General features: G+C 53.2%; 1 protein-coding gene across 7 annotated transcripts in view; it reads left to right on the forward strand.

Moving 5' to 3' along the window:
* ABLIM2 (actin binding LIM protein family member 2) overlaps positions 1-26,544 on the forward strand; it is a 193,437-nt gene that overhangs the window by 43,340 nt on the left and 123,553 nt on the right. For all 7 annotated transcript variants that reach the window (XM_025386403.1, XM_025386398.1, XM_025386399.1 and 4 more), the window contains exons 2-3: positions 10,225-10,368; positions 19,527-19,710. In XM_025386403.1, coding sequence (XP_025242188.1) covers positions 10,225-10,368; positions 19,527-19,710 — 328 coding nt within the window. The remainder of the gene's footprint in view (positions 1-10,224; positions 10,369-19,526; positions 19,711-26,544) is intronic.

The raw sequence follows: 26,544 nt of genomic DNA on the forward strand, positions 1-26,544 counted from the left end.
CAGACAGACCCCTTGCAAAATCTCCAAGGTCCTCAAGTGGAAACCCACTGATTTGGAGAACGCGTTCCTGGGCATCTTGTGTAAGCCCATGTGTGTGATAGCAGAAGTGGGATCGGAGAGGGAGGAGGAGGTGGCCAGCCTTGGGTTTGGAGGGGGAGCTTCTAAGCAGGGTGGGATGGGGTTCCTGCTCTTGGGGCACATGCACAGAGGGAGCTGTGTAGAAATGATGTGAGCAAAAGCTTTGCAAAGAGGTCTTCTAATGTCTGGGGCCATCACTGTGATGGCATTCTGGTTTTCCATGGCTGCCTAACAAACTGCCCCAAGCCTCAGTGGCATAAGACAAACATCCTGTTACATTCGTGGGTTGGGAGGGGCTGCCATTCAGAAAGGGCGCAGTGGGCATGCCTTGTCTCCTCTCCACAATGTCTGTGGTTTTACTGGGCAGACCCAAAGGCTGAGAGTGACTCGAGCTGGGAGCCAGAATCCTCCGCAGGTGTCTTTGCTGGCACGTCCTGCAGTCAATGCTGGCCATCCACGGGGACTTCCGTGGTCTTTCTGCCAGAACAGCGGCATATGGGCTCTATGTGTGGCCACAGGGTGGAGTGGTTTGGGCTTCCTCCCAGCATGGCCACCGGGTTCCCAGGATGAGCATCCTCAGAAAGCAAGGCAGAAGCTGGGGGTATTTGATGACCCAGCTTGGAAGCTGCCTGGCGTCAGTTCTGTCGTATCCTTTTGGTCAAAACAGTTGCAGAGGTCCACCCAGGTTCAAGGTGAGAGGCTTTAGACCCCATCGGGTAATAGAAGAAGGGTCGACGCGGTGTTGTAGGAGAGCATGTGAGAACAGTTGTTGTGATCGTCACCTTTGAAGATGCAGCCTGCCACGGGGCTCTGCTCAGACAGCCCGTGGGGAGGCTCAGAGGGATAAGCTCAGAGGCTTCCAGAAGGACACCGTGGGAGGTGCTGAGATGACTGGATGCTACTGTCACATGCTGAGGGGAAGGTGGTTGCAGGTCAGTGTGAGGCGCATGTGTTCATCCTGTTCTCCAAGCACATCCTAGGGTTCAGGCAGTGGCAGGGGGCTGGGCCCCCAGGTGAGCCCAGCAGGCATGGAGCCCACCAGCCCTACAGAGGAGACAGATGTCAAAGGACACATTCTGTGCAGCAGGCGAGCATGAGAGGAGGGGTGGCTCATGGACTCAAGTGATCCCCGCCATGAGCTGGTTCACTGGACAGAAAGAGGAGTTTGGCTGCCGATGTCCGGGCCAGCTCTGGGAAGGGCACTGAGGGCCAGGGTGAATGACACCCCAGGAGGTCGTGGTTTGGGGTGACAGCGATGCCGAGAGGGGCATGTGGAGGTCAGGAGCCTACGGCATTTTCCCATAATCAGTTTCATCTGCAAATACCTGTGTGCAAGCCCTGCGTCCATCCTCAGGACTCCAAGGCAGAGCCGAGCTGGTTGTGGTCCTCAGGGACCTGTGGTCTGGCCGTGGGCAGGTCAAGGACTCAAGGGAGAAGCCAGACTGCACTCCTGGGGAACTGGAAGAGGGCCAGGTCGTCTCCTTGTAGGTGTTCCAGGGTGCCCTGCAGGTGTCTCACATTGAAATAGAGCTGGGCCAACCCCAGGAGGAGTGTGCCAGGGCCTGGGGTCCCACGGCGCTGGCACCATGAGCTTCCTGTGTGCCCTTGTGCCCAGAACTGTCCCGTGACTGCTTGGGGACAGGGGCGGTGCCTGCCCAACACTCGGCCCCATGCTGGCCTAGCTCTTGGCAGGGAGAAAGTACCCAGTGCTTCTTTGCTTAATGGGGGATTGAACAGAGGGTCGCCCTGTCTGGCCACATGGGGTCAGAGACCTGCGGAGCCCCCTTGCTAAGCCCAGGCTCTGATGGCTGTGGTGAGAATAGGGCTGGCTCCAGAGAGCAATGTCCTTGGTTCATGGTTATAATTAGCAGCCAGCCCTTAAGTAGGTTAGGAAGGAAGCGCCCGCCTGTGATCCGGCATGATTTTCTAACAAGTAACACTTGGGCAGGGCAGTAGGGAGGCCTAGACCTGCTCTTAAACCGAGGCACGACCTATAAAGTGAGAACCTGAGGGAGGGGACACACTCTAAGGCACGGGCGGGGGTTTGTAAGTCCCCGAAAAGACAGCGTGGCAGGATCCATGAAGATGCAAAGTGTGTGTGCCTGCACCCTTTAATTCCATATTCATAAAATGAGCCCAGAGAAAGCCTTGTGCCCCAGGGCAGAGCTGGCACTGGGTGCGTGCGGCCCCGTGGTGTGTGAGCCTTGCCTGTCTCCTGGCAAGGACTGGCTGAGCACACGTCAGCACGGGGCCAGCATCAGCTGTGGTCTCCTCAGCACCCGGCCCTAGGGAGACAAACCCCTCAAGCATGGCCCTGGCCCATGAGGGCTTCCAGGCCAGGGGAGGCAGACAGGCCAGTGGACAGCAGCCACCCACGTGTCAGGGCTGTGCTGCAATGAAGGTGAGCCGAGTACTGTGATGTGTGCCTGCTACTGTCCCAGAAGGCGCCTGCCCATCCTCTGAGCTTCTAGCTCGTGTCACCTCCTCCCAGAAGCCCTCCCTGATTGTACACAGGTTCATCTCCCCGCTGTGCCTGCCCACAGCCCTGTGCCCGTCTCTGTATTTCTCTGCTTGTTGCCACAGTCAGAAGGAAAGGTGTGAAAGGGAAGCTGGAACTGTGTGTCCTGTGACCCGCTCTGGGTGAGCCGGCACCTCTGGAGTCCGTGTGTGTGTGTGTGTGTGTGTGTGTGTGTGCAGGCTTAGAAAACTGAATATTACTAGAACATCCTTGGGACATTTGGAAACCCCAGGCCAGCCATTTGGGTGATAGAAACAGCAGACGGGGAGCTTTCTGAAATCATCTTGGCAGATGGAGCGGGGCTCCGATGAGAACCCCTGCCATGGGAAGACCCCAAGATTTCCCCTGTGTGAGTACACAAGGGGGTCCCCTGCCCATTCTCAAGGTGGATTTACCTCCAGAACAAACGAGGAGAGAAGAGAACAAAGCGAGCACGGCTGCTGGTCTTTGGCTAACCCAGGAATACATGCTCAGAGGTCCAAAGTTCACTGGACCCTCAGAGAAGGGTGGAACTAAATATAGATCCATGGGCACGGAGCGGAAATAAACAGTCAGGCAAATCCCCAGCCAGGCGTGGTGGCTCACGCCTGTAATCCCAGCACTTTGGGAGGCTGACATGGGAGAATCACTTGAGCCCAGGAGTTTGAGACCAGCCTGAGCAACATAGTGAGATCCCAAATACAAAAATTAGCTGGGCATGGTGGCACACATCTGTGGTCCCAGCTACTCGGGAGGCTGAGGTGGGAGGATGGCTTGAGCCTGGGAGGTTGAGGCTGCAGTGAGTTGAGACTGTGCCACTGTACTCCAGCCTGGGTGACAGGGTGAGACCCTGCCTCAAGAGAAGAAAAAACATTCCCAGAGATGACAGAATGATGAGAACTCTGCTGTCTGGGTCGTGAGAGCTGGTTCGCTGTACAGAAAGAGGAGTTTGCCCCCTGCCTGTGCCCCCTTGGCCTGGCATGTCCCTCTTCCTGTGCCTGTCATGCTGGTGTGGTGCTGAATGGCACACCTGTCTCCCCAGTACCTGACAGTGGGTCTACTCCTGTGTCTGTGTCTGTTGAACAAGTGAACACATGGCTTGAAGCCCAGCAGGTGATGAAAGGGGTGGGAGAAGGAGCCTTGGACACACCTGCGCTGGGCCCCAGTCTCTTAGCTGTGTGACCATCTCCTAGCCTCGGCATCCTCATCTGTGAGATGCGGATGACCGGCATTCCTGTGGGCTGTGGTGTGGAACAAACAAGAGAAGGTGGAGGGCTTGGACCGTGGCTGTTGTGTTCCCTGCGGTGTCCCTGGAGCCTGCACTGTATTTACCATCTTGCCTTTTCCTGAAAATGCTTGTGGACTCCCGCTCTGGACTGGGAAACCTAGAGTGGACCTGAGAGTGATTGTTCTTCCCCTTTCCGATAGCCACCTCCGATCTGACCCCTCCACCCTGCGGCCTGAAACAGAACTCAGCTAACAGCTGCTGTTCACAGCCACCTCTCAGGCCTTGCACATGGAGCTTTCTCTACTTCAATGGACGTTTAAAAAATCCTCCTAAGATCAAGCCCCAATTTACAGATGTGAAAACTGAGGCTTTGCAGAGTTAAATCCGTTCACCAAGATCACACCGCTGCCCCTGGATGGTGGACCCAAACCAGACCCTGCTGGCTCCCATTCTGGCGGGCTGGTGGCAGATCAGGAGTCCAGCCTGGAGGGGGAGGCAGGGGGATTTCCTGAGAGAGGCACGTCCCTTTGATGTGAAGGTTATGTGTGAACGACACCAGCAATCATTCTTGTTATTCCCACTGGTGCTCCCCGAGGCTGGGGTTTCATTATCACGAGGGATTAAATACTCTCAGCCCCTGTGTGATGGATTCTTAGCATTTGAGTTTATGTTTTATGTTATTATCACAGTTAGAGACTTGTTAAACTGAATTATTGGAGCCAATCTCGAAATTGCAGTGAAATGAACCTGCGAAATTGTGGTTCCTTTGTAATTTTTTTTTTTTTTTTTTTTTTGAGACAGAGTCTCACTCTGTCACCCAGGCTGGAGTGCTGTGACATGATCTCAGCTCACTGCAACCTCTGCCTCGCAGGTTTCAAGTGATTCTCCTGCCTCAGCCTCCCAAGTAGCTAGGATTGCAGGTGTGCGCCACCACACCTGGCTACTTTTTTTTATTTTTAGTAGAGAGAGGGTTTTGCTATGTTGGCCACGCTGGTCTCCAACTCCTGACCTCAATGATCCACCCACCTAGGCCTCCCAAAGTGCTGGGATTACAGGCATGAGCCACAGTGCCTGGCCTAGAATTTTAAAATTTTTTTGATAATTTTATTTCTTAGAGCAGTTCTTGGTTTCCAGAAGACACAGAGAGTTCCTATGTGCTCCCATCCCATCTTCCCTATGATTAACATCTTGTACTGGTGAGGTACATTTGTTATAACTGTACCAATGTTGATGTATTGTTTTTTGTTTGTTTGTTTGTTTGTTTGTTTTTTGAGACGGAGTCTCGCTCTGTCGCTCAGGCTGGAGTGCAGTGGCCGGATCTCAGCTCACTGCAAGCTCCGCCTCCCGGGTTTACGCCATTCTCCTGCCTCAGCCTCCCGAGTAGCTGGGAGTACAGGCGCCCGCCACCTCGCCCGGCTAGTTTTTTGCATTTTTTTTAGTAGAGACAGGGTTTCACCATGTTAGCCAGGATGGTCTCTATCTCCTGACCTCGTGATCCGCCCGTCTCGGCCTCCCAAAGTGCTGGGATTACAGGCGTGAGCCACTGCGCCCGGCCTGATGTATTGTTTGGTGAAGTCCATACTTTACGTTGGGGGCCGCTCTCAGTGTTGTAGTTTCTATGGGTTTGGACAAATGTACAGTGTCATGGATCCACCATTACAGTATCGCCCAGAGCAGCATCACTGCCCTAAAACTCCCCAGCGCTCCGCTGATCCCAGCCCTGGCAACCATCAATCCTCTTACTGTCTCCTTAGTTTTGCCTTCTCCAGCATGTCACATAATTGGAATCCTGCAGGGCGTAGGCTTCCCAGGCTGTCATCTTCCAGCTAGCAGTATGCATTGAGGGTCTCTCCATGCCTTCTCACAGGGTAATGGCACGCTGCTTTTTGTTGGTGAATAATAGTTCATCGTCTGGATACACCCCAGTTCGTTTATCCATTCACCTGCTGAAGGATAACTTGAAACTTCTCTTTTTGATGTAAAACACGTGGCTGACTGTGGGCCAGGTTCTGGGGGACTGAGAGTGCCACCTGGCCCCTGCTTTGGCAGGGTTTTGCTGTTGCCCCCCCTAGCCTCCTTGCATGCCTGTCCTCACAGTTTGGCAGCTGCAGCCGGGTGAGGAATGAACGCCGTACACCCACTTACCTACCTGTGGTCCCAGGGCCTGACAGGAAGGGCCAGCTGGAGGGAAGCCTGTAGGAGCTGCACCTGCGTAGAGGCAGCGGAGTCCTCACCGCGCAGTGTCTACCTCCCATCGCGAGAGGGCAGAGCCTCCGCCATGTCGCCGCAGCCCCAGGACGTCTCAGAGGCGGTCCCAGCAGACAAGATTGGGGCCTCCAAGCAAATCCATGCTCTTAGCAGCTTCCCCCAACACCCCCCCCACCCCCGCCCCCGCCCCGCCCCGCCACCCCCGACCAAGTATATTTCCAGTCACCTGGAAACTGTGATGTCAGGCCAGTGTTCTTGAAAATAACAATGGCAATTGTGTATTGAGCACTTATTGTTTGCTGGGCTGGTTGCTATGGGAATGTTTTTGCCCATGGTCCTGGCATCCCTGGGGCCAGGTAATGCAAGAAGACGGATGCCTAGATGGAGAGACACACAGACAGAAGGTTAGGAGTTTCAGGGACTCACCTGAGGTCACAGCATGCAGAAGGCCAGCTGAGGCTGCATCCCAGGCCATCTGGCCCCACCACTCTGAGACTCTGAAGCTGACGCTTCCCTCAGGCTGGATTTGGGCCGGATTCCAGCAGCGCGAACCTCTCCCTCGTTGGATCACGAAGAGACGCCTGTGCGTTGTTCTCTTTGTTGCCAATAGATCCGAACATACGCGTCTTGAAGATGCACAGCCCCCACCCCTGTGAGCTCTGACTGAGCCTCAGATGTGGACCGGGTACATCACCCGCATGGCACCTATAGGGGCCCTGGTGGCCTGGGGGCCATGCGTGGCCGAGAGGCACTGTTTGAAGTGTAGTCCACAATTCTAATCCTTGTTCTGCACCGGGAGGCTTCGATTCCAGCCCAGAAAACCGTCGCCTGCTGCCGCCTCTCCACCGTCTTTATTAAATCATGGTTGAGGTGGTTTCATTCTGCAGGCAAAATGTGTGTGGAACAAGCCTGCTGTGGACTCAACCAGAGTGAGAAAGGCCACGGTGGCCTCCAGTGGCTGCAGACTGAGCCCACAGGGACCCTCACCGGGCTCTGTCTCGTCCAGTTTGCAAAACCGGAGGCAGGCCCAGGGTGGTGCTGAGTTATTTTTCATGCCATTCATCTGCTTTCCCGTGCCTGCTTCCCAGGCCAACCCCTCTCCCTTGTCCCCAGACGGCTGACACCCACTGCCCTTGGTCTGTTTGGAATCCCTGGCCTGGGAAGACCTGCTGCCCCAACATGACCCAGGTTCCTCCTCTGCGCTGTCCAGTCACAGTTCCCTTGATGGGCAGGGACCCCAGACGAGGACGGGTGGCAGGATCAGTGGCTTCCAGGATGTGGGTTTCTGGGAATGGGTAGGGGCAGGTTGGAAATGGATGGGGAAATGGCCTCCTCTGTCTGAGATGCAGTTGCTGGATTTTTACCAGGGAGATGAGGAGACCTTCCAGGCTCAGAGCGCAATCAGTGCTGGCATTTAGCAATTGTGTAAATATATGTGAGTGTGCATCTGTGTGTGAACCACGCTTAGCCCTCAAATGAAGAGTGGCAGGTATTTTCTGGGCCTGTGCCACATCCCTCAGCCCACCTGTGGTTTCGACGGCAGCCAGGTGGGCCATGCCCGATCACCTGCAGGCTGCCCAGTCCTGGCATCTGCAGCACCCCTGGCTCTGTGCCTCAGAAACTCACTCAGCCCAGATACCAGGCAGACCAGAAGAGGGGGCTGAGAGTTCCGCCTTGGAGCAGCTCTTGCACTCAGGGGACAGGCGGTTGGGGGCCAGTGCCCCGGCCTCCCTTCCTTCCACGGGAGAGCTGGGACATGCTCCACAGGGTTTCCTGGACGGCCCAAGCCCTGAGGCCCCTCTCCCACATGGGGAGCGGCTCAACAACACGCCTGCCAGCAGCTTTCATCTTCCCTGCTCCTCACTCCGGCCTGGCACCTGGGGCCCCCAAAATAGACCACTGCACCCACAGCCTTGTCTTCAAGACTGGCTTCAAGGGAACCCAGACTGAGACAGGGGGAGCGGGTGTTAGAGTGCTGTGGAAATAAAGGAAGACGTGAGGACAAGTGGAGGTGACTTTCTCAGACCCGCTGTGGCAAGGGAGTTGACCACATGGGCAGGCAAGTGGTGGGGAAGCCTCCGAGCGGGAAGGACGGCTCCGGGTGAGCCCCCATGGAGGCTGTCAGCCTCGGAGGACTGGAGGTGGCTCCTGGAAGGGAGGCATCCCATGTGACTGGTTAGGGGTGTATTTGGCTTCCTCCGAATGATCCTAACTGGAAAGCGGGGGCACGAATTAGGACGGCTGTCAGTTTCGAGTCAAGTCCTGGCCATGTGGGACCCAGTTATTGTTTAGCCTCCTGGTTGTCGAGGAAGAGCTGTCGCCTCCCTGCGAGTCTGCCAGATAGCTGGCTTCCCGGCTGGGTGCCGAGGCCGGACTGGACTCCTGGGCCGGCAGCTGCAGGTGTGGGCTGAGCTCTGCCTTTCTCTGGGCCTGGCCATTGTCTGTGTGTTCAGTCTCTCAATGAGATGGTTCGGGGTGAACTTGGCCTGAGCAGAAGGCGTGGGGCGCAGCGCTGGCCGAGTGAAAGCCCGCCCTGGGCTGCTGCACTGGGGTGGGCCTTGCTGTTGGTGGCTCTCCCTCCCAGACGAGGAGTGGCTGGCAGAATGCAGAGGGGAGGGGCTTGGCGCCTCGGCCCCTCGGCCCCCACCTGTCTGACAGGTTGACCACTGCATTCGCTTCCCTGGCTTCTGTAACAAGTGACCACAAACTGAATGCAACACAAATTTATTAGCTTCCAGTTCCGGAGGTCACGGTGCCCACCAGGTCTTGCTGGGCTAAAATCAAGGTGTGAGAAGGGCCGGTTCCTTCTGGGGACTCCAGAGGAGAATCCTTTCCTTGCCTTTTCTGGCTTCTCAAGGCTCCCACATTCCTTGGCTTGTGGCCCCTTCCTCTGCCTTCAAAGCCAGCAGCGTGTCATCTCCCTGACCTTCTTCCACGGTCACACCTCCGTCTGGTCACAGTCGCATCGCGTTCTGATTTTAAGTCCTCTGTGGTTATGTTGGACTCAGCTAGACAATCCAGATCATATCCCATCAAAGCCCTTAACTTAGTCACACCTGCAGCCCCTTTGGCCATGTCAGGAAGCGTATGCACAGGTTCCGGGGATTAGAAAGGGGACATCTTGGGGGCATTGTTCTGCCGACTGCAGCACTAGCCACAGAACCTCCTGCCTGCCGCCTGTGCCTGCCCTGGGCTCTGGGCCTTCAGTCCCCAGGCTGATTCATTCTTGCAGGCCAGCACTTGCCGAGTGTCAGCTGCTCCTCTCCGCCGGTCCCCCAGGATCCACCGCCTGGGTCCTGCCCAGGTCCTGTGTGGCTGACTCTGTGCCTGTCAGAGCTCCACATCCAGCTCGCTCACCTCCATCTACCAATTCCTCAAGCTTCAAAGCGATGCCAGCTCAGCCACCTGGTGGTCACTGTTGCTCACCTGGCCATCCCTAATGCCCACTGGGAGCCCCTCAAAGGGCAGACCTGAGGCTTCTGGGCCGTGGCCCCCTGTCCTGGGCACTAGTCTTTGTAGCTGCTTTGGGAGGATGGGGATGGGGAGTGTGTCACCCTGCCCAGTTCCTGGGAGCTCCACAGTCAGGCCCTGTGACCATCCATCCTGACCTGTCCATCCAGCCACCCCTTAAACATCCTGTACTGTGGTGGCTTTAAGGGAGATTTAAGGGGACAGCAGCAATATTCAGCTCCATGTCCCAGGACCCAGAGGGAAGTTGAAGTGAGCTCCCCTTAGGACCATACAGTGGCTGCTGTACTTGCAGGAGAGAGGATTTGGTGCCTGCTGCTGAGGGTTGCTGAGCTTACATGGGGGTGCCTTGTCCCTGAGACCCCAGAGGGTAAGGCCATGCCGGGTTAAGGCAGCTGTGGTTGGGTCATCTTTCAGGTGGGGAGGTGGTGGCCTCATTGCCATAGGTGTGCATGTGCATGAGAACCCCGGGCCCCTCCCTGCGTGGGGCTACGGTAGACAGGAGCCCACACTGGGGGTTGATCAGTTGGCCTTTGCCCTCTGGCCCCTCACCCCTCCGTAATCTGACTCCTGTGGGTCCCCAGGCAAAAGAAGACAACAGACTGACCCTGATGCCCTGTGGGGCTTGTGCTGGTGGGCGCGGGGCCCGCTGGGAGGGTCAGCTCTGCGTCCTCACACCCCTGTTGTGCTCACCTTTGTGCCTCACACGTCCACCCTTGAACACTGTTCTTCTCTTTCCCAACAGTGTCGCAGCCCCAGGCTGCTCCCAGCCCGCTGGAGAAGTCGCCCAGCACGGCGATCCTGTGCAACACGTGTGGAAATGTGTGCAAGGGCGAGGTGCTGCGGGTGCAGGACAAGTACTTCCACATCAAGTGCTTCGTCTGCAAAGGTGAGTGTCCCCCGATCTTCTGCAGTGTGGCCCCTGAAACAGGCCTCCCAGTGGTGATCCCAGGCCCTCATAGCATCCTGGGAAGCTCTGCTTAGGCCTGGGATATTGGAGAACACTCCAGGTACAGAATCTTCACAGGACAGTGTGATCTTTTCAACACAGCCTTGTCTCTTGTGGGTGTGATGGAGAAATCGCCAGAGTGGGGAGGGTCAGGGAATGAGGGTCCAGGTCCCCAGGGGTGTCCTCGTGTGTCTACACCCAGCCTCAGAGAATTCTGGTCCTGGGGCCAAAGGAAGGTGGTCACCTGAGCACTGCAGCCACACAGGTAAATAAATGGTCGTGGTCAGCTGCGTGAACTCAGCAGTGGGGGACACGCGGGACCTTTGCTGGACCACAGGCATGCGGGCACCCCGACCCGAAGTAGCACCGAGAACATTACCATTATTCCAGACTAAAATCACTTCAATTTCTCTATGATTATAAAACAATAATGTAAATAATCTACTGAATTCCAATAATCCTGAAAAGATGAGAAAAAAGCAAAACAAAAAAAAATCACGTGAGGCCCCGCCAACCGAGATGGCCTGTGCCGAGTCTCCCTCTAGCCTGTTCCTCCTTCCTACACAAAGATAGCGCATGTGCCCTCGCTAATTTTCTAAAATTAGATTAAAAATAGCACTGAGGAAGGGATGTGCAAATCAAACCAATGTGATGGATGTCGACGCGAGGAGTTTGCAGTTTTAAAGGAATTACATTAAGGACACTGCAAATCCCTGCTGCGGTGTGCGGCCCGTGCCTGCCTGCCTTCTGCAGGTTCCGTATGATGAACCCCGGGGCCATTTGGAGATTCACACTCGCTTAACCATAACGACCCTCGATGAACCCTAGTGTGCTGATGGTGTGCTTTTTTCTGGGCAAACAAAACTAGGAAATGTGCCACAAGCAGATAATTGGGCATCATGATTTTCATCAGGCGTCGCATGGCCCCCATGTGATTGTGGGCTGCATTCATCCGCTCCACAAAGGCTTCAGGAGGCCCTGCTGTGCGCCAGCCTCTTGAATGTTCTAAAGACCAAGAAAGCACAAGCTTTAGCATGGATGCATTCACTGTCTGGTGAGGGAGATAATGTTAGGTAAGGTGTGCAATACGATTTGAAAAGGTGACTTTTATAGTAAAAACCAAGCACATGTGTGTAGCGGGGGATGCCCACAGGGAAGGATTTCGAAGACTCCAGAAAGGACTTCACAGGGGAGGTGGCGTGCTGTCTAGAACCTCAAGAGAGTAGAAATCTGCCTGTCAGAAGAAAGGCCGCTCCAGATGGAAGGGAATCGTCCCGGCACCAGCTGTCCAGGGGGGACATATGACTGCGCTTCAGAAAGGGGGACACTGAGGTCTGGAAGCTCCAGGAGCTTGCCCAGGGTTTGCATTCCAGGCATGTCTGCAGCCCCTGGGCTAGGGTCTTCCCTCCTGGGTTTCTGTGGAGGCGCCTTGAGGGTCTCCCGGGTATGGGGGAGCAGCAGGAGGGGAGCAGGTGCTGTCTCAGCCCTGCCCATCGGAGTGTAGACATTGTCCACTAGTCCGCTTCGTGTTTGCAGGCGCAGTGTAAAGACTGTGTGTAGAGTCCTGTTGCTTGAAAAGGAAGCTTGAAAACAATGGCCTAGACTCTTCTGCTGCTAAAAGGGGACCATCTGAGAACTGACCCTGGTGCCGCTGGTCCTGGAGGAGGCCTAAGTCCACAGCACGGCAGCTGGGGCCCTGCAGGGGGTTGGTGACTTACGGAAGATGCTGAGCCCAGCCAGCTCTCCACTGGCCCTGGGACCCCGAGGGGGCTGCACCATTTCTGGCAGGAGTGGGAATGCCCTGGATCCCCTGGGCTGAGGGAGACCCCAGCCCCGCCCCTCAGAGATGCTGGGACTCTGTCCAAGGATATGGGTGACTATCAGAGACATCACTGGGGGTACTCAGTGCCCCAAGAATCACCTGGATGGGGGATTGCCTGCACATCTACAGCCTGGCTCGGCCCTCAGTGAATTCCGCCCACAGCACCCTGATGCCCTGGGTGCCCCAATACCACTGCCCTACCTGACAAAGGCAGCAGGAAGCCCAGTTCTCGTGTGCGGACCCAGGCCTGAGGTCTGCTTTGGAAGAATGATTAAGTTCTGGGAGCTGCTTTGGAAGAATGATTAAGCGAACAGCACCCTGTCCAGCACACGCAGGGAAGGATTTGTTTTCTGGGAGTGAGAGCACGAGCTGTGGGTGTGAGTGTGGCCGGCCCCCATCCTCCCACATTTCCATAAACAAGCAGGTGGTCCACCTGCCTTCCCAAGCCTCCGGATCCCCGCCCAGGCTGCAGAGCGAAGGGGGTGTGTCAGCGCCAGGGGCACTTGCCTGGGAGAAGGGGTGGCCTCCGCCCTGGCCTTTCTTTCCCTGCAGCTGGTGGATTTCATGCTTTTCATTAGGGCTTTCCAGGGCATCGTGGGATTTGTCTGGTCTAATTTTTTCAACTCTCCATAAAGATACATTTGCCACATTTCTGGAAAGCAAAATCCATTAGATGCCTCTTTTTAAAAGCCTAGTTTAAAAGACAAAGGGGAAGCTTGCACTTTATTTGAAAGGATTTCCGTAAGCACAGACCTTGGGCCTGCAGCAAAATGCATCAGACCTGAGTCAAGTTCATCACCTCCTGTGGCCCAGGGGACTCATGGGTGGTGGAAACTGCCCCGATCCCCCTCCTGTGTCACCTGGGCAGAGGCCACTTCAGCCTCCTCCAGTGGGTGTGGGATAACCATAACCCCTTCCTCGCCAGCTACAGGCGGTGGGATGAGACAGTGTCAATGGCAGGCTGACCCAGGGCCAGGGACTCACACTCCATCACCTAAGACAGTTAGTGACCATGGGCTCCAGCAGTGGCAGGGGTCTGAGGGCAGGTCGGTGCCAAGATCCACCACATACCCACCCATAGCCAGGTAGAGCCTCACTGTGTGCCAGGCACCTGTGCCAGGCCTGTTGGCCCTGCAGATGCGGCAGCCAGGGCAGTGACCACCCCTTCTCCTGGGAAAGCTCTGCCTTCGGTGGGTGGCCTCTGTGCTAGAGAATGGCACAGAGTAACTAAGATTTCCTGCAAGCTTTCAAATGAGCTGCATTTGTTTAAGCCTGAGGACTGTACAGTCTTGGATGAGTCTTCTCTCCAGGCTCTCATGAGAATGCAGCTTATGAATCATTGAGGGTGCTTTGGGATGAATAAAAAGAAGACCCAACTCATAAATATCCAACATGGATATTTATCATCTTAACACGAAGTCTGAAGGTAACCCCATACCCCTACCCCAGGGTTGGCTAATTAAACAACTGACCAGGGTTTAATTAGAGAGAGACGTTCTCTCTCCCACACAGCACCCTGTGCCTGTCATCAGTGCCTCTCCTCATGGTCTCAGATGGCTGCTGTTGCTCCAGCATCACGTTCTCACCGCATGGCATCCAGCCTGGAGGTGTGCACAGGCAAAGGCTCTCTCCTCGCATAATCCTCCCTCTCATTAGGGAGGAGAGCCCTTTCCTGAAGTCCCCATAGACTCCCCATATGACTCATTGGCCAGAACTCGGTCACACATTCACCCCCACTGGCAAACAGGAACGGGGAGATCGTGGCTGACTTAGCCCAATCATGGCCATCCTCGGGTAGGCACATTACCAGGTGAGCCAAAGCAGCGTCTGTTCGCGGGGAAGACAATTGTATCACAACCTAATTCTGATTCAAGAGGTCCCACTATGTTGGGTTCCCACTCCCCAGGCACTTGTGCCTCAGTTTACCTGGGAAATCTGTGAAATCGTATGATTATCGTCTTGTCTATGGCTGCCCCAGGCTTGGGCATTCAAATTCCATCTCTGCCACCCACAGCTCATGTGGCTCTTAGGCAGGTGCCTCAACCCAGTTTTTCTAAGTAAAGGCATTCAACAACTATTTATTGAGCATTTACTATGTGCCAGGCACTGTTCAGGGTGTATGGAAGATAGCCGTTAACAAAACAGACATCCTGTCCTCATGGGGACCAGTTCTAATGCAAGGAGACAGACAATAAACACAATAAAGAATAAATAAGCGAATTTCATCATGTGCTAGAAAGTGAGTCCTGCTAGGAAAGGAAAGATGCAAACTGGTGGTCAGGGTGGGCCTCACGGAGGAGGTGACCTCTGGGCAAAGCCCGTTGGAAGGAGGTGAGGGAGTTAGTGAGGGAAGAGTATTCCCACCAGAGGGAACAGCCAGTGCAGGGATCCGGAAGCAGGCAGGTTTGGGAACAGCAGGAGGCCCATGTGGCTGGAGCAGAATGACCAAGGGGATAAGGGAGGTAGAGCCCCTGCATCCCTGCAAGGACTATGGCTTTGACACCAGCGAGGAAGCACAGAGGAGGGTCCTTCTCCATCCTTGTAGTTTCCCATGGATCTCTGGGTGCTTGCTGGTACATGGAGGCCAGGTTGGGAGTTGGGAGGAGGGTAGAAGCAGGTGCAGGCACTTAGACTGGAGCCGATGGCGGCTGGGATGAGAGATGTGAAGATATCTCATTCTGGATGTCTTTGAGATCCAGCTGGCTCTGTCTTTACCCTACAAATGGGAATACATGTAGAACATAAATACGTCAAATGCATAGCACAGAGTGCCTGTAAAAACGAATCTGGTTTACTTGGCCTTCAAAGGATGGCTGAGCTCTGAGCTCTGGGAATATGTTTTAACCGTGATCGGTTGTCTCCTACTTGCAATGATGAAAAGATGAGGCCACACCCACATGTGCCCTCAGGAAAGCAGGCATTTTCTGGTCCAGTTGGAAGTGGAACTGAGCCAGTCCACGATTTTAGCAAGAGCCAAGAAAACAGGCAGGGAGGGAAGGACGTGTGTCCGGAGGAGAGTCCGTGAGCTGCGCACGTAAGGCAGGTGGAGTTGTCCCTGAGGACGCATCCATCTGGGACTATAAATAGCCGCCTGTTCTAGGCGGTCTGGGAGGAATGAAGGAATGGTGCAAGATGCCTGCACACGTGCCTCCTGGGCATTCCAGGCGTTTATGAGAAACAGCCATGGGCCTCCAGCATCAAAGGGAAGCTCCAGACAGGTGGGCCTTGGACCCGGCCCAGGGTACTCCTTGTTCCGCACAGCCTGAGCTGCACAGGGTGCCAGGAGAGCCAAGATCACATGGCAGAGTTGTGAAAGTCCCAGCAGGAGGACTCTCAGATGACGTCCACCCATCGCCCTGTTATTCACAGAAGGGGACCCTGAGCCGGCTGGGCCAAGACTTGGAGCCGCGATGACTGGCCAGCCCTGGAGCCCTCGCCCAGGTTAAGGCTCACTCAGGCCCCTGGGGTTCTCTGTTTTCTTGTGTTTTGATGTGAATTGGCATCTCCTTCTTCCACTCTCCAATATAGAAAAATAGAGAGCAGTGGGTGGACAGCACCTTGGGTGGTCCGTGTTCGGATCTGGGTGTATATTCCTCCCAGCTTTCCCCTTGTTTGGGTCTCTTTAAAATTTGAAAGCATGCCGGCCGTATGCCTGATTTGTTCACTTCAAATTAGTGTGTAGGCACTTTCTCACCATACAAATTCCTCACATTCATGTCAATATCCTCCCAAATTCCTTCCAAAGCATGGCTTGTTAAATCTCATCTCATTGATTTCTTTTTCTTTTCTTTTCTTTTTTTTTGAGACGGAGTGTCATTCTTGTTGCCCAGACTGGAGTGCAGTGGTGTAATCTCGGCTCACTACAACCTCCGCCTCCCGGGTTCAATCGATTCTCCTGCCTCAGCCTCCCAAGTATCTGGGATTACAGGCATGCACCACCACTCCCGGCTAATTTTGTATTTTTAGTAGAAACGAGGTTTCTCCATGTTAGTCAGGCTGGTCTCGAACTCCTGACCTCAGGTGATCCGCCTGCCACAGCCTCCCAAAGTGCTGGGATTACAGACGTGAGCCACCGCGCCTGACCTTCATCTCATTGATTTCTTACAGCCACCATGCAAGATTGGTATTGCTACCTGTATTCTACACATGAGGACTCTGAGGTTCAGAGAGGATAAGTAACTTGGTCAAGGTCACACAGCTGGGAAGTGGGAGGAGCAAGGACTCAAGCCCAGGCTGCCTGACTCTAAAGCCCAGGGATCTATGTATGACATTTTACTGTATCTATAATGCAGGGAACATTGTTGCAACTGAATTTCTGTGACAATCGTGGTCATTTCCTTGGGACAATCCCAGGAGAGGCACTGCTGGATCAAAGGGTGGGAAGTTTTCACATTCCTTACAGTCAGTGCCAACTGGCATTCCAGAAAGTGGTGCTGATTCACCCTTTCCCCCAGGCCGCCACCCTCTCCTGCCTGTTTCTTGTAAATGACCACAGCGTGTGCCCGAAGGATGGTGCTGCCGTCACCCCCACCTCCCCTGCCTCCCACCAGTGTCTGTGCTAATTTGATAAATGACAAAATGCAATATAAGAACAATGTGTTGTGTCCTTAAGGACTTCTAAAATGACCAGGGAACTTGAACGTTTTATTTTTAGCAGATAGAGGTCTGGGGTTTTTGTTTCTGTTGTTGTTGTTGTTTTGTTTTTTGTTTTGAGATGGAGTCTCGCTCTGTCACCCAGGCTGGAGTGCAGTGGCGCAATCTCGGCTCACTGCAAGCTCTGCCTCCCGGCTTCACGCCATTCTCCTGCCTCAGCCTCCCAAGTATCTGGGACTACCTGTCACTGTGCCCGGCTAATTTTTTGTATTTTTAGTAGTAGAGATGGGGTTTCACAGTGTTAGCCAGGATGGTCTCGATCTCCTGACCTCATGATCCACCTGCCTCGGCCTCCCAAAGTGCTGGGATTGCAGGTGTGAGCCACCGCACCCGGCCAGAGGTCTGGGTTTTAACCACCTTGTGGTGACCTTGGCATACTCAGGACAGCTAGAATCTGACCAGCAACCTCCCAGGTAACGGCTGGGGCTGGACGTACTCACTTGCCTGGTGCTCCCAGGAGTGGACTCACGGTGCTGGAGTGGGGCACCAGAACCACTGCCACATGTTCCTCCTTTAAGGAACACCCCACACCATCATGTCTTTATGAAGAGTAGAGAAATAGACAAATGCCAGAGCCATGAGTGCTGTGAGCCCGATCACCATCCAGCTACTGTCTTGGTGCGGGTGGCGCTGATATCAGAATACTACGATGCTCCAAAGTGAGGCCCCCAAGTCTCTGCTCCTCCCCAGTTGGGATGTATTTGCTTGGTCGACACTATGGTGCAAGATCAGACAAAGCATTTTCATCCTCAGCCTGGGTTTCCTTCTGGATTTTCATGAGCCAGAGCATGGAGTGCAGAGCTAGGGCACCCTGGCCCGGGGCTGAGGCCCACCTGTCTGCAGCTTCCCTTTGATGCTGGGAGTCCTTATGGCTGTTTCTCATAAATGCCCCAGAACACCCAGGAGGGGCGAGTGCAGGCATCTCACACCATGTCCTCATCCCTCCCAGACCGTCTAGACTGGGTTTCATTCTGGGTTTTCATTCTCACATTGAGACAGAATTCAGAATCAGCATCTCTGGCTCGGGCCTCTTAGGACCAGCCATTACAGCAGCAGCCAGGGCCTCGACGCTGAGCCAGGCAGGACTCAGGTCTCAGGTCGCACTGGCTCACGGGATGTTCATCTGTGCTGCCGTGTACCCCTCTGAAGTAGGTTCTGTGTGCTAGATGAGGACAAGGAGGCCCAGAGAGGTTAAGGAACTTGCCCAGGGACACAGCGCACTATGCAGGTGGAGCTGGGATTTGAATCCCGGCAGCTCCTGCATCTGGAATCTCAGCTGTTCGGTTGACATCTCACCATATCAGAAGAGCAAACATCTCTTTGTAGAAATGGAGAAAACTAAACGCCGGAATACAGGCTTTCCAGCCGCTCTGGTGCTTCCAGCCAGTTTGTTTCCAGAGCGCTGTCGGGGGTTTTGTAGGCAGATGTTGAGGGTCTTGCTATGGCCTTGATATCCCACTGGATGCCCTCGAAGGCATGATGTAACCGTTCACTTTAAAGGTGCGCGTATTCACAATATGCAGAAACGACATCCTTTGCAAGCAGTTAACATTGTAATGACAACTTTTAGATGTCAGCTTTAAAATATATGAGGGCTACATGGTTTCTCAAAGCCCCTCCTTGGTGGCTGTGAGCTGCACTGACCCAGCAGGCAGGACCCAGGACTGACCAGGCCAGAGGGGCTGGGGCTGCAGGGGGTTCCTCTGTGATGCTAGCAGGGAGGGGCTGGGCCAGCCAGGCCAGGGGAGGCTGTGGGCTGCTCCCTCTGAAACCATGCATGGCCTCCACGTGGCCCTGGCACTGGAGGGGAAGCTTATGGGAGGAATGCACTCGTGCTCAGGACAAGGACTCAGGGCCTCTGAGCTGGTGATGACCAGCAGGTCGTCCTGAGGGCAAGTGTTCCCTTCCCCACCTGGCAGAGATCCCTCGGCCCTCCATAGAGCTCCAGGGGCTCAGCTTCCTGGGGCGGGTGTGTGTTGGGAAAAGAGACAAAGTTCTTTCCTTTCGGGAACCCGCAGGCTCTCCTGCAGGGCTGGCCTTGTTCACACTGTGGTGAGACAGGCACCGAGGACCGTGAGGGCATGGAGACCCAGAGGAGTGGGGGAGGGGGCTGGGAAGTCTCGAGCGGGGCCGGAGGCACCAACCACAAGGACCTAGTCTGTCCTCCTGGGAACCTTCGGCCCCCAGCACAGAGTGTAGCACACAGTAGGTGATCAGGCTTTAGCCCCTTCCTGATCTATATGCCCAGTGCTGGAAACAGCCCACTGGAGGACAGGAGGGGCTCAGGGACCACTCCTGGCAGGGTCACAGAGGCTGGGGGCACCCTAGCCAGGGTGGGAGGCTGGGCAGCCCCTCAGGAGAGCCTGGCTCTTGTCCCAGTCAGCGCCCTTTTCCCAAGCTTCTGTAAGGAAAGTCCACTCACCACCAGGCCAGGGGCCAGAGCCGGTGTCTGTCCCGGGAGCCTGGCCCACCAAGAGTTGAGTGAGCCACCCCAAATGTGTGCTGAGGCCTCGGTGCCTGTGTCAGGTGGTGGTGTGTGTGTGGAGGGGGGTCCACCTGGGGCCTGAGGGACGTGGAGATGGTCCCCTCTGCCGCTAACACCGCCTCGCCCGTCCTCCCCCAGCATGCGGCTGCGACCTGGCCGAGGGCGGCTTCTTCGTGCGGCAGGGCGAGTACATCTGCACGCTGGACTACCAGAGGCTCTACGGCACCCGCTGCTTCAGCTGTGACCAGTTCATCGAGGGTGAGGTGGTGTCGGCGCTGGGCAAGACCTACCACCCCGACTGCTTTGTGTGCGCCGTCTGCCGGTGAGTGAGCGGGCACCTGGCCTCCGCCGCCCCGGCCTTCCAGGCCTTTCTCCTTCCCTCCCTCCCTTGCTTTCTTCCTCCTGCTCCCTCCTGTGATCTGCCCTCTGCATCCTGCAGCGAGGCTGTCCCAGGGCCCACAGTCTGCACCCTTCTGTTGCAGTGTGTCCAGAGGCCTCCCTGTAAGGGCAGGGGTGGGCTGCCCCGCTTTGGGTCTGGTGCATGCCACAGAGCAAGCAAGCAGTGAGCGCTGGCTGCGGAGACTGGGTCCTCGCCCAGGCGGCAAGATGGCACCGGCCCTCCTCTGCCTGCACCTCCTGGGGCTGAGCAGGGAGGCCCGAAGGCAGCCTTCCCACGTGGTCCCTACCTCCCCCTTCCGTCCACAGCCCCTGACTTGTTCCTCCCAGAGGAAATGTTCTGTTTCTAGAAAACAAAGAATAAAAACATGAAAAACAGTTTATTTTCTGTTCTGTACTCCCTGTCTCACCACACCCAGTTTGCAGGGCACGTTTTCAATGTTGTTTCCAAAGCAGTTCCCTGTGGTTACAGCATGCGCCAGAGACAGAAATGGAACCGTTGTCAGAGGATGCTAAGGACAGGGGGTGACGATGACAAGGAGTATTTCTAGGGAGAGTCGCGCTGTGTCATCGTAGCGTGACCTGGGTCAGACCTCTCCCAGGGATTATCTGAATGTTTGATTTTTGTGTACGTAGCTTAGAGATAAGGGTTGACATCTCACAGTTGGTTTGAAAGATCGCCTCTGGTTAATCTATTATTTAAAAAAATAATAACAGACAGCCCTGGTCATGTTGGAGTCACTGGGACTGGACTTGTCCAGCCACCATCAACAACAAGGAAACTGGACACAATATATGAAACAACCATTTCCAGACTCTGGGGCTCAGAACTAAGAGAAGGGAACAAGTTAAGTGAGGCGAGGCCTGTGATTGCCCCAGCTTCCTTCCTGGGGGCGGTTTCTGGAAGGCCAGCATGGGGTTGGGGGGGAGACCCAAGGGGAGTGCGGCATTGTCCTGAGGCAGGAGACAGTGACTAGAAAGGCAGGCACAGCTGGAACTTGTTGGGCACGATGCCAGAGGGGTGGGAACACAGCGGACAGGAGCACCGATCTGCACAGGTGCCTTGGAGTCTTTGACCAAGCACGAAGCCCTGTAGTCATAGAGAAATTTCACACAGTGGGGCAGAGCATGACCAGGTGGCTGCCAGCGAAACAATTGCTGGATTTGGGAAACATCTGAGTCCTGTCCAGGGCGGAGATTCCTTGTTGAACCCCAGGGCATGCAGTGTGGACACCAAAAGGGTCATGTCTTATCCAGAAGACAAAACAGCCCTAAAGTGAAGGCTACAGTGAACCTGCTCTGCCAAAGCAGAAAACAAGCCTCAGAAAGATCACGCTGGCTGGGCGCGGAGGCTCACACCTGTAATCCAGCACCTTGGGAGGCCAACATAGGAGGATTGCTTGAGATCAGGAATTGGAGACCAGCTTGGGAAACATAAAGAGACCCCACCTCTATTTTTTTGATTAATTATTTTTTTAAGAGATCATGCTGATCTGCAAATAAACTGTCCGCCAGGGCAAAGCCCAACACTTTTCACAAGAAGATTTTTAAAAATCCAGCATTCAACAACGTAAAATTTATAAGTGTTCAGTGTCCAATCAAAACTTGCTGGTGATGGCTGGGCACAGCAGCTCATGACTATAATCCCTCCACTTTGGGAGGCTGAGGTGCGAGGATCTCTTGAGGCTGGGAGTTCAAGATCAGCCTGCGTGACATAGCAAGACCCTGTCTCTACAAAAAATTTAAAAATTAGCCTGGCATGGTGGTGCATGCCTGTAGTCCCAGCTACATGAGAGGCTAGGGTGGGAGGATGGCTTGGGCCCAGGATTTTGAGGCTGCAGTGAGCTATGATTGCACCACTGCTCTCCAGCCTGGGTAATAAGCAAGACCTTGTCTCTCAAAAAAAAAAAAAAAAGAAAGAAAGAAAAATTACCAGTTGTATTAGGTTGTTGCAAAAGTAATTGTGGGTTTTGTCATTAAAAGTAATCGTAACAAACAGCAACCTAATAAAAGGAAACTAGGAAATGTGACCCAGACCCAGAAGGAAAGTCAGTAACAATAGGCTCAGAAATGACAGGAATGGTAAATGAGCACATAATGACTTTAAAATAGCTACTGTAAATATGATGAAGTATTTTCAGGAAACATGAACATAAACAGGAGAGTTATGGAAGATATAAAAAGAAACCACTGGTACTTGTAGAAATGAACAATACAATGGCTGAAGTGAAAATCTCCTGAAAGGAATTAGCAGTAGATTGGGTATTTCGGAAGAAAATATCAGTAAACTTGAAGACACAGCATTAGAAAGAATTCAAACTTAAGCAGAGAGACAAAAAGACTGAAAAACATGAAAAGCCCCTCAGGGACCTGTGGTTGTAGATCTATGTCTCTATCTAGGTGGATAAGGGAGACCAAAAAGTACTTAAGGAAGGAATTGCTGAACATTTTGCAAATTTGGTGAAAACTGTAAACACATGGATCCAAGAATTTCAATGAACATCAAGCAGAATAAACAGTTCAGAATCTACCAAATCTATCCTAATCAAATTGCTGAAAACCAGTGCTAAAAAGAAATCTTAAAAGCAGCCCGAGGAAAAAAAATATTATTTACAGAGGAACAAAGGTATGACTCCAGACTTCTCATCAGAAACTATGTAGGCTAGAAGACAATAGAATAACATTTCTTAAATGCTGAGAGAAAAATCTCTATCAAATAATTCTAGACTAAGCACAAAAGACTTCCAAAACTGAAGGCAAGACTGCTATAGGGCATGGGATTTCTTTTGTGGGTGATGAGATTGTTCTAAAATCGATTATGGTGATAGTCACACAACTCAGAATATGCTAAAAGCTGCTGGATTGTACATTATATTGTATGCGAATAAAATGTCAAAACTGTTACTGAGAAACGAAGGCACTATAAAGACTTTTTTAGACCCACAAAGCTAAGAGAATTTGTTGCCAGCCAACCTGCACCAAAATAAACTAACAGGAAGTTTTGTGGGCTGAAGGAAATGCAAAATGAGAACCTGTAAAAGCAAGCCATCAGCTGGCAAAGAGTGATATGAGTTCAAGGGTGAGCCCTCACACCTGTGAGGTTAGATATGAGTTCAAGGGTGAGCCCTCACACCTGTGTCCGATGCAGCACTGCTCTACAAAATATGGATTACTTACAAAATATTGATTATTCACAAAATATTGATTATTCACAACTCAATAATAAGACCAAAAATCTTGTTAAAAATGGGCAAAAGAGGCTGGGTGCAGTGGCTCACACCTGTAATCCCAGCACTTTGGGAGACTGAGCCGGGTGAATCACTTGAGGTCAGGAGTTCGAGACCAGCCTGGCCAACATGGTGAAACCCTGTCTCTACTAAAAATACAAAAATCAGCCAGGCATGATGGTGGGTGCCTGTAATCCCAGGTACTTGGAAGGCTGAGGCAGGAGAATCACTTGAACCCAGGAGGTCGAGGTTGCAGTGAGCCAAGATCACACCACTGCATTCCAGCCTGGGTGACAGAGGGAGACTCTGTCTCAAAAAAACTTTTAAAAAAATGGGCAAAAGAGTTTAACAGAGACAACTATAAACCAAAAAGAGATGGAGGCAGGGCTCAATCAATAGAGATTTATTTAGCCAAGGTTGAGGATGTGCCCAGGGTGAAATGCAAGCCACAGGAGCACTTGCGAGCTGTTCTTTTTCCAAAGGGGGTTTGGGACACTTCGGTATTTAAAGGGGAAAGAGCAAGAAGGAGAGAAAAAAAGGGGGAGGAGGACCATGAGGCAAATAGCTACAGTCTTTATAGTTAGATTTCATATGCTAATCAGAGCCTCAGTAAATCTGTGTTTTACATGTGAAAAGAGGGAGTCGAGGAAACAGTTAAGACTAACCCTCTGTAAATCTACATTTTACATTTGTCACACGCCATTCTGTTTTGCATTTTACATGTGACATGGGGTTGTGAAACTATAGCTGCCTGGAAACAAAAGGAAAGCAGTTTTTGCATGACTCAGTTCCTAGCTTAACTTTCCCTTTGGCATAGTGAGTTTGGGGTCTTGAGATTCTATTGTCTTTCACACTTCACTAAAGAACATATACATATGGGCCGGGTGCAGTGGCTCACGCCTGTAATCCCAGCACTTTGGGAGGCTGAGGTGGGCAGATTGCTTGAGGTCAGGAGTTCAAGACCAGCCTGGCCAACATGGTGAAATGCCATCTCTACTAAAAATATAAAAATTAGCCGGGTGTAGTGGCAGACACCTGTAATCCCAGCTACTCAAGAGGCTGAGGCAGGAGGATCACTTGAACCCAGGAGACAGAGGTTGCAGTGAGCCAAGATTGTGCCACTGCACTCCAGCCTGGGTGACAGAGCAATACTGTGTCTCAAAAAAAAAAAAAAATGTATATATATGTNGCCTGGGTGACAGAGCAATACTGTGTCTCAAAAAAAAAAAAAAATGTATATATGTGTGTGTGTGTATATATGTATACACACACACACACACACAAATGACCAACACCATACGTGAAACAATGTTTATCATCATTAGTCACAGGGGTATGCAAATGAAAACTGCAAAGAAATGCCATTACGCCTCCATTAGAACGACTAAAGCTAAAAAGATGGACCGTGGCAGGTGCTGGTGAGGATGTGAAGCCAGAGTGTCCCTTCAGTGCCGAACATGCACTGTGGCCGTGGAAACCGGTTTGGCAGTTTCTGATAAAGTTAAATACACACTGAGCACATGATCAGAAAACCCGTCTTCTGCATTCACCCAGAAGGAAAGCTTGCATCCGTGGAGAGGCTAGTTGGCAACTGTGCTTAACTGCTTTATTTGTAACAGCCTCAAACCGGAAACAGCCCAGAGGTTCCCCGCAGTTGCATGGAATGGCTATTGTGGTTTGTCCATGGGACGGACACTGCTCAGTCCTCAAAGGAACAAAGGATCGACATGGGCAGTAGCACGGCTGACTCTCAAAAACACGACGCTGACAAAACACCAAAGACTACGTGCTCTGTGATTCCACACACACACACACACACACACACACACACACACACACACAAATCTAATCCACGGCGACAGTGATAGTCACAGTGTCTGGGGCCGTGGTGACAATGATGATCATGGTGCCTGGGGCCAGAGGTCGCGGGCAGCGTGATTGTAGACAACCACAGGGGGCTTTTTGCAGTGGAAAGAATGTTCCATATCATGACGTGGTGGTGGCAGTTACATGGGTGTGTACATTTGTCACAATGTACCTCAATAAAGTTGAGGAAATAAAATCATAGATGCCATTGAGTCAGCCCCTCTCAGGCCCAGGCAATATGCCAGAGCTTCCCAGGCAGGATGTCCTGTGGGCGAATGAATGTGTGAATACAAACCTGGAATGCAGGCGTTCTCCGTCCTACTTTATAGGTGAGAAGCGTTTCAGAGAGGCTGAGTAACTTGCTCCGGGTTACACAGCCAGATATTCACTCCAAGCACATCCAGGGATGCGGAGGGGCTCCTACTCTGTCTCAAGATCCCCCACGACAGGGAGGGTGCAAGACACTGAGACCCAGGGGGCAGCAGACCACAGCACTCACACAGTGGCAACATGGGCACGGGAGAGCCGTGCAGGCTCCTGGGCGGCGAATGGGAGGAGAGGGCCCTGGGCCCAGCTCAGCCTGTATTTGTCCTGGATCCCCAGGAGCAGGTACTGGCCCAGTGGGAATCCAGGAACACACCTGCTGCATGGACCAAGGACACTGAATGCCAGCCCCACAGGGCGAGGCTCTGGCAGGCCTTCAGCAGAGGAAGGCACAGTGGTCTCTAGCTTCAGGGAGCTCCATCTGGCAGGCCCTGGTGGGAGGCCAGGCAGGGACTCGGCAGGAGAGAGTAGACCAAGCATGGCCCCCTAGGGGAGCTTCAATCCTTCACTTATTCCCTCATTCATTCAATCAACAATGCATCTATGGTCTCTTCCCTGAAGAAGACAGGTGAACCCAACAAAGATGTTTGAGCACGGGGCCTTTTTTTTTTTTTTTTGGAGTCTCACTCTTTCGCCCAAGCTGGAGGACAGTGGTGAAAACTTGGCTCACTGCAACCTCCACTTCCCGGTTCAAGTGATTCTCCTGCCTCACCCTCCCAAGTAGCTGAGATTACAAGTGCACACCACCACACCCAGCTAATTTTTGTATGTTTAGTAGAGACGGGGTTTCACCACACTGGCCAGGCTGGTCTCAAACTCCTGACCTCAAGTGATCCTCCCGCCTCAGCCTCCCAAAGTGCTGGGATTACAAATGTGAGCCACCACGCCTGGCCACGCAGGAGACTTAAGGGGCACCCATGGTCTGACACTTCCACAGGCTTCTGCCTGAAAAGCACCTGGTTCTCTGGCCAGGCTCAGCTGGGGAAGGAAAGTGGCCCGGCAGCTACTGGGAGCTTGGTGGCAGCAGGTGTGGAGGGCAGACATGGCAGCATTCTCAGGCTGTGCTTCTGGCCCCGTCTGCAGGTGGCCCGGCCTTAGCTTGCTAGATGCAGCTACTTGAGCCATCCCTCAGTCTCCAAAGACATACCCGGGCTGCAGGAGGATGGGCCGGCTCTCTGCGGTCCCTCACCCAGCCTTGCTCCTGGCACTTGCTGCGGAGGCAGACTTTAAGGGGCTGCCAGAAAACTCAGTAGTCAAGTAAATGATATTTTAATGCAAAATTTTTAAAATTTGAAATAAATGCAAAAACTCCATTTAGAGCAGAATGGCAGAATTTTAAATAA

Source organism: Theropithecus gelada, chromosome 5 (genome assembly GCF_003255815.1).
Source record: "Theropithecus gelada isolate Dixy chromosome 5, Tgel_1.0, whole genome shotgun sequence".
Classification (NCBI taxonomy): domain Eukaryota; kingdom Metazoa; phylum Chordata; class Mammalia; order Primates; family Cercopithecidae; genus Theropithecus; species Theropithecus gelada.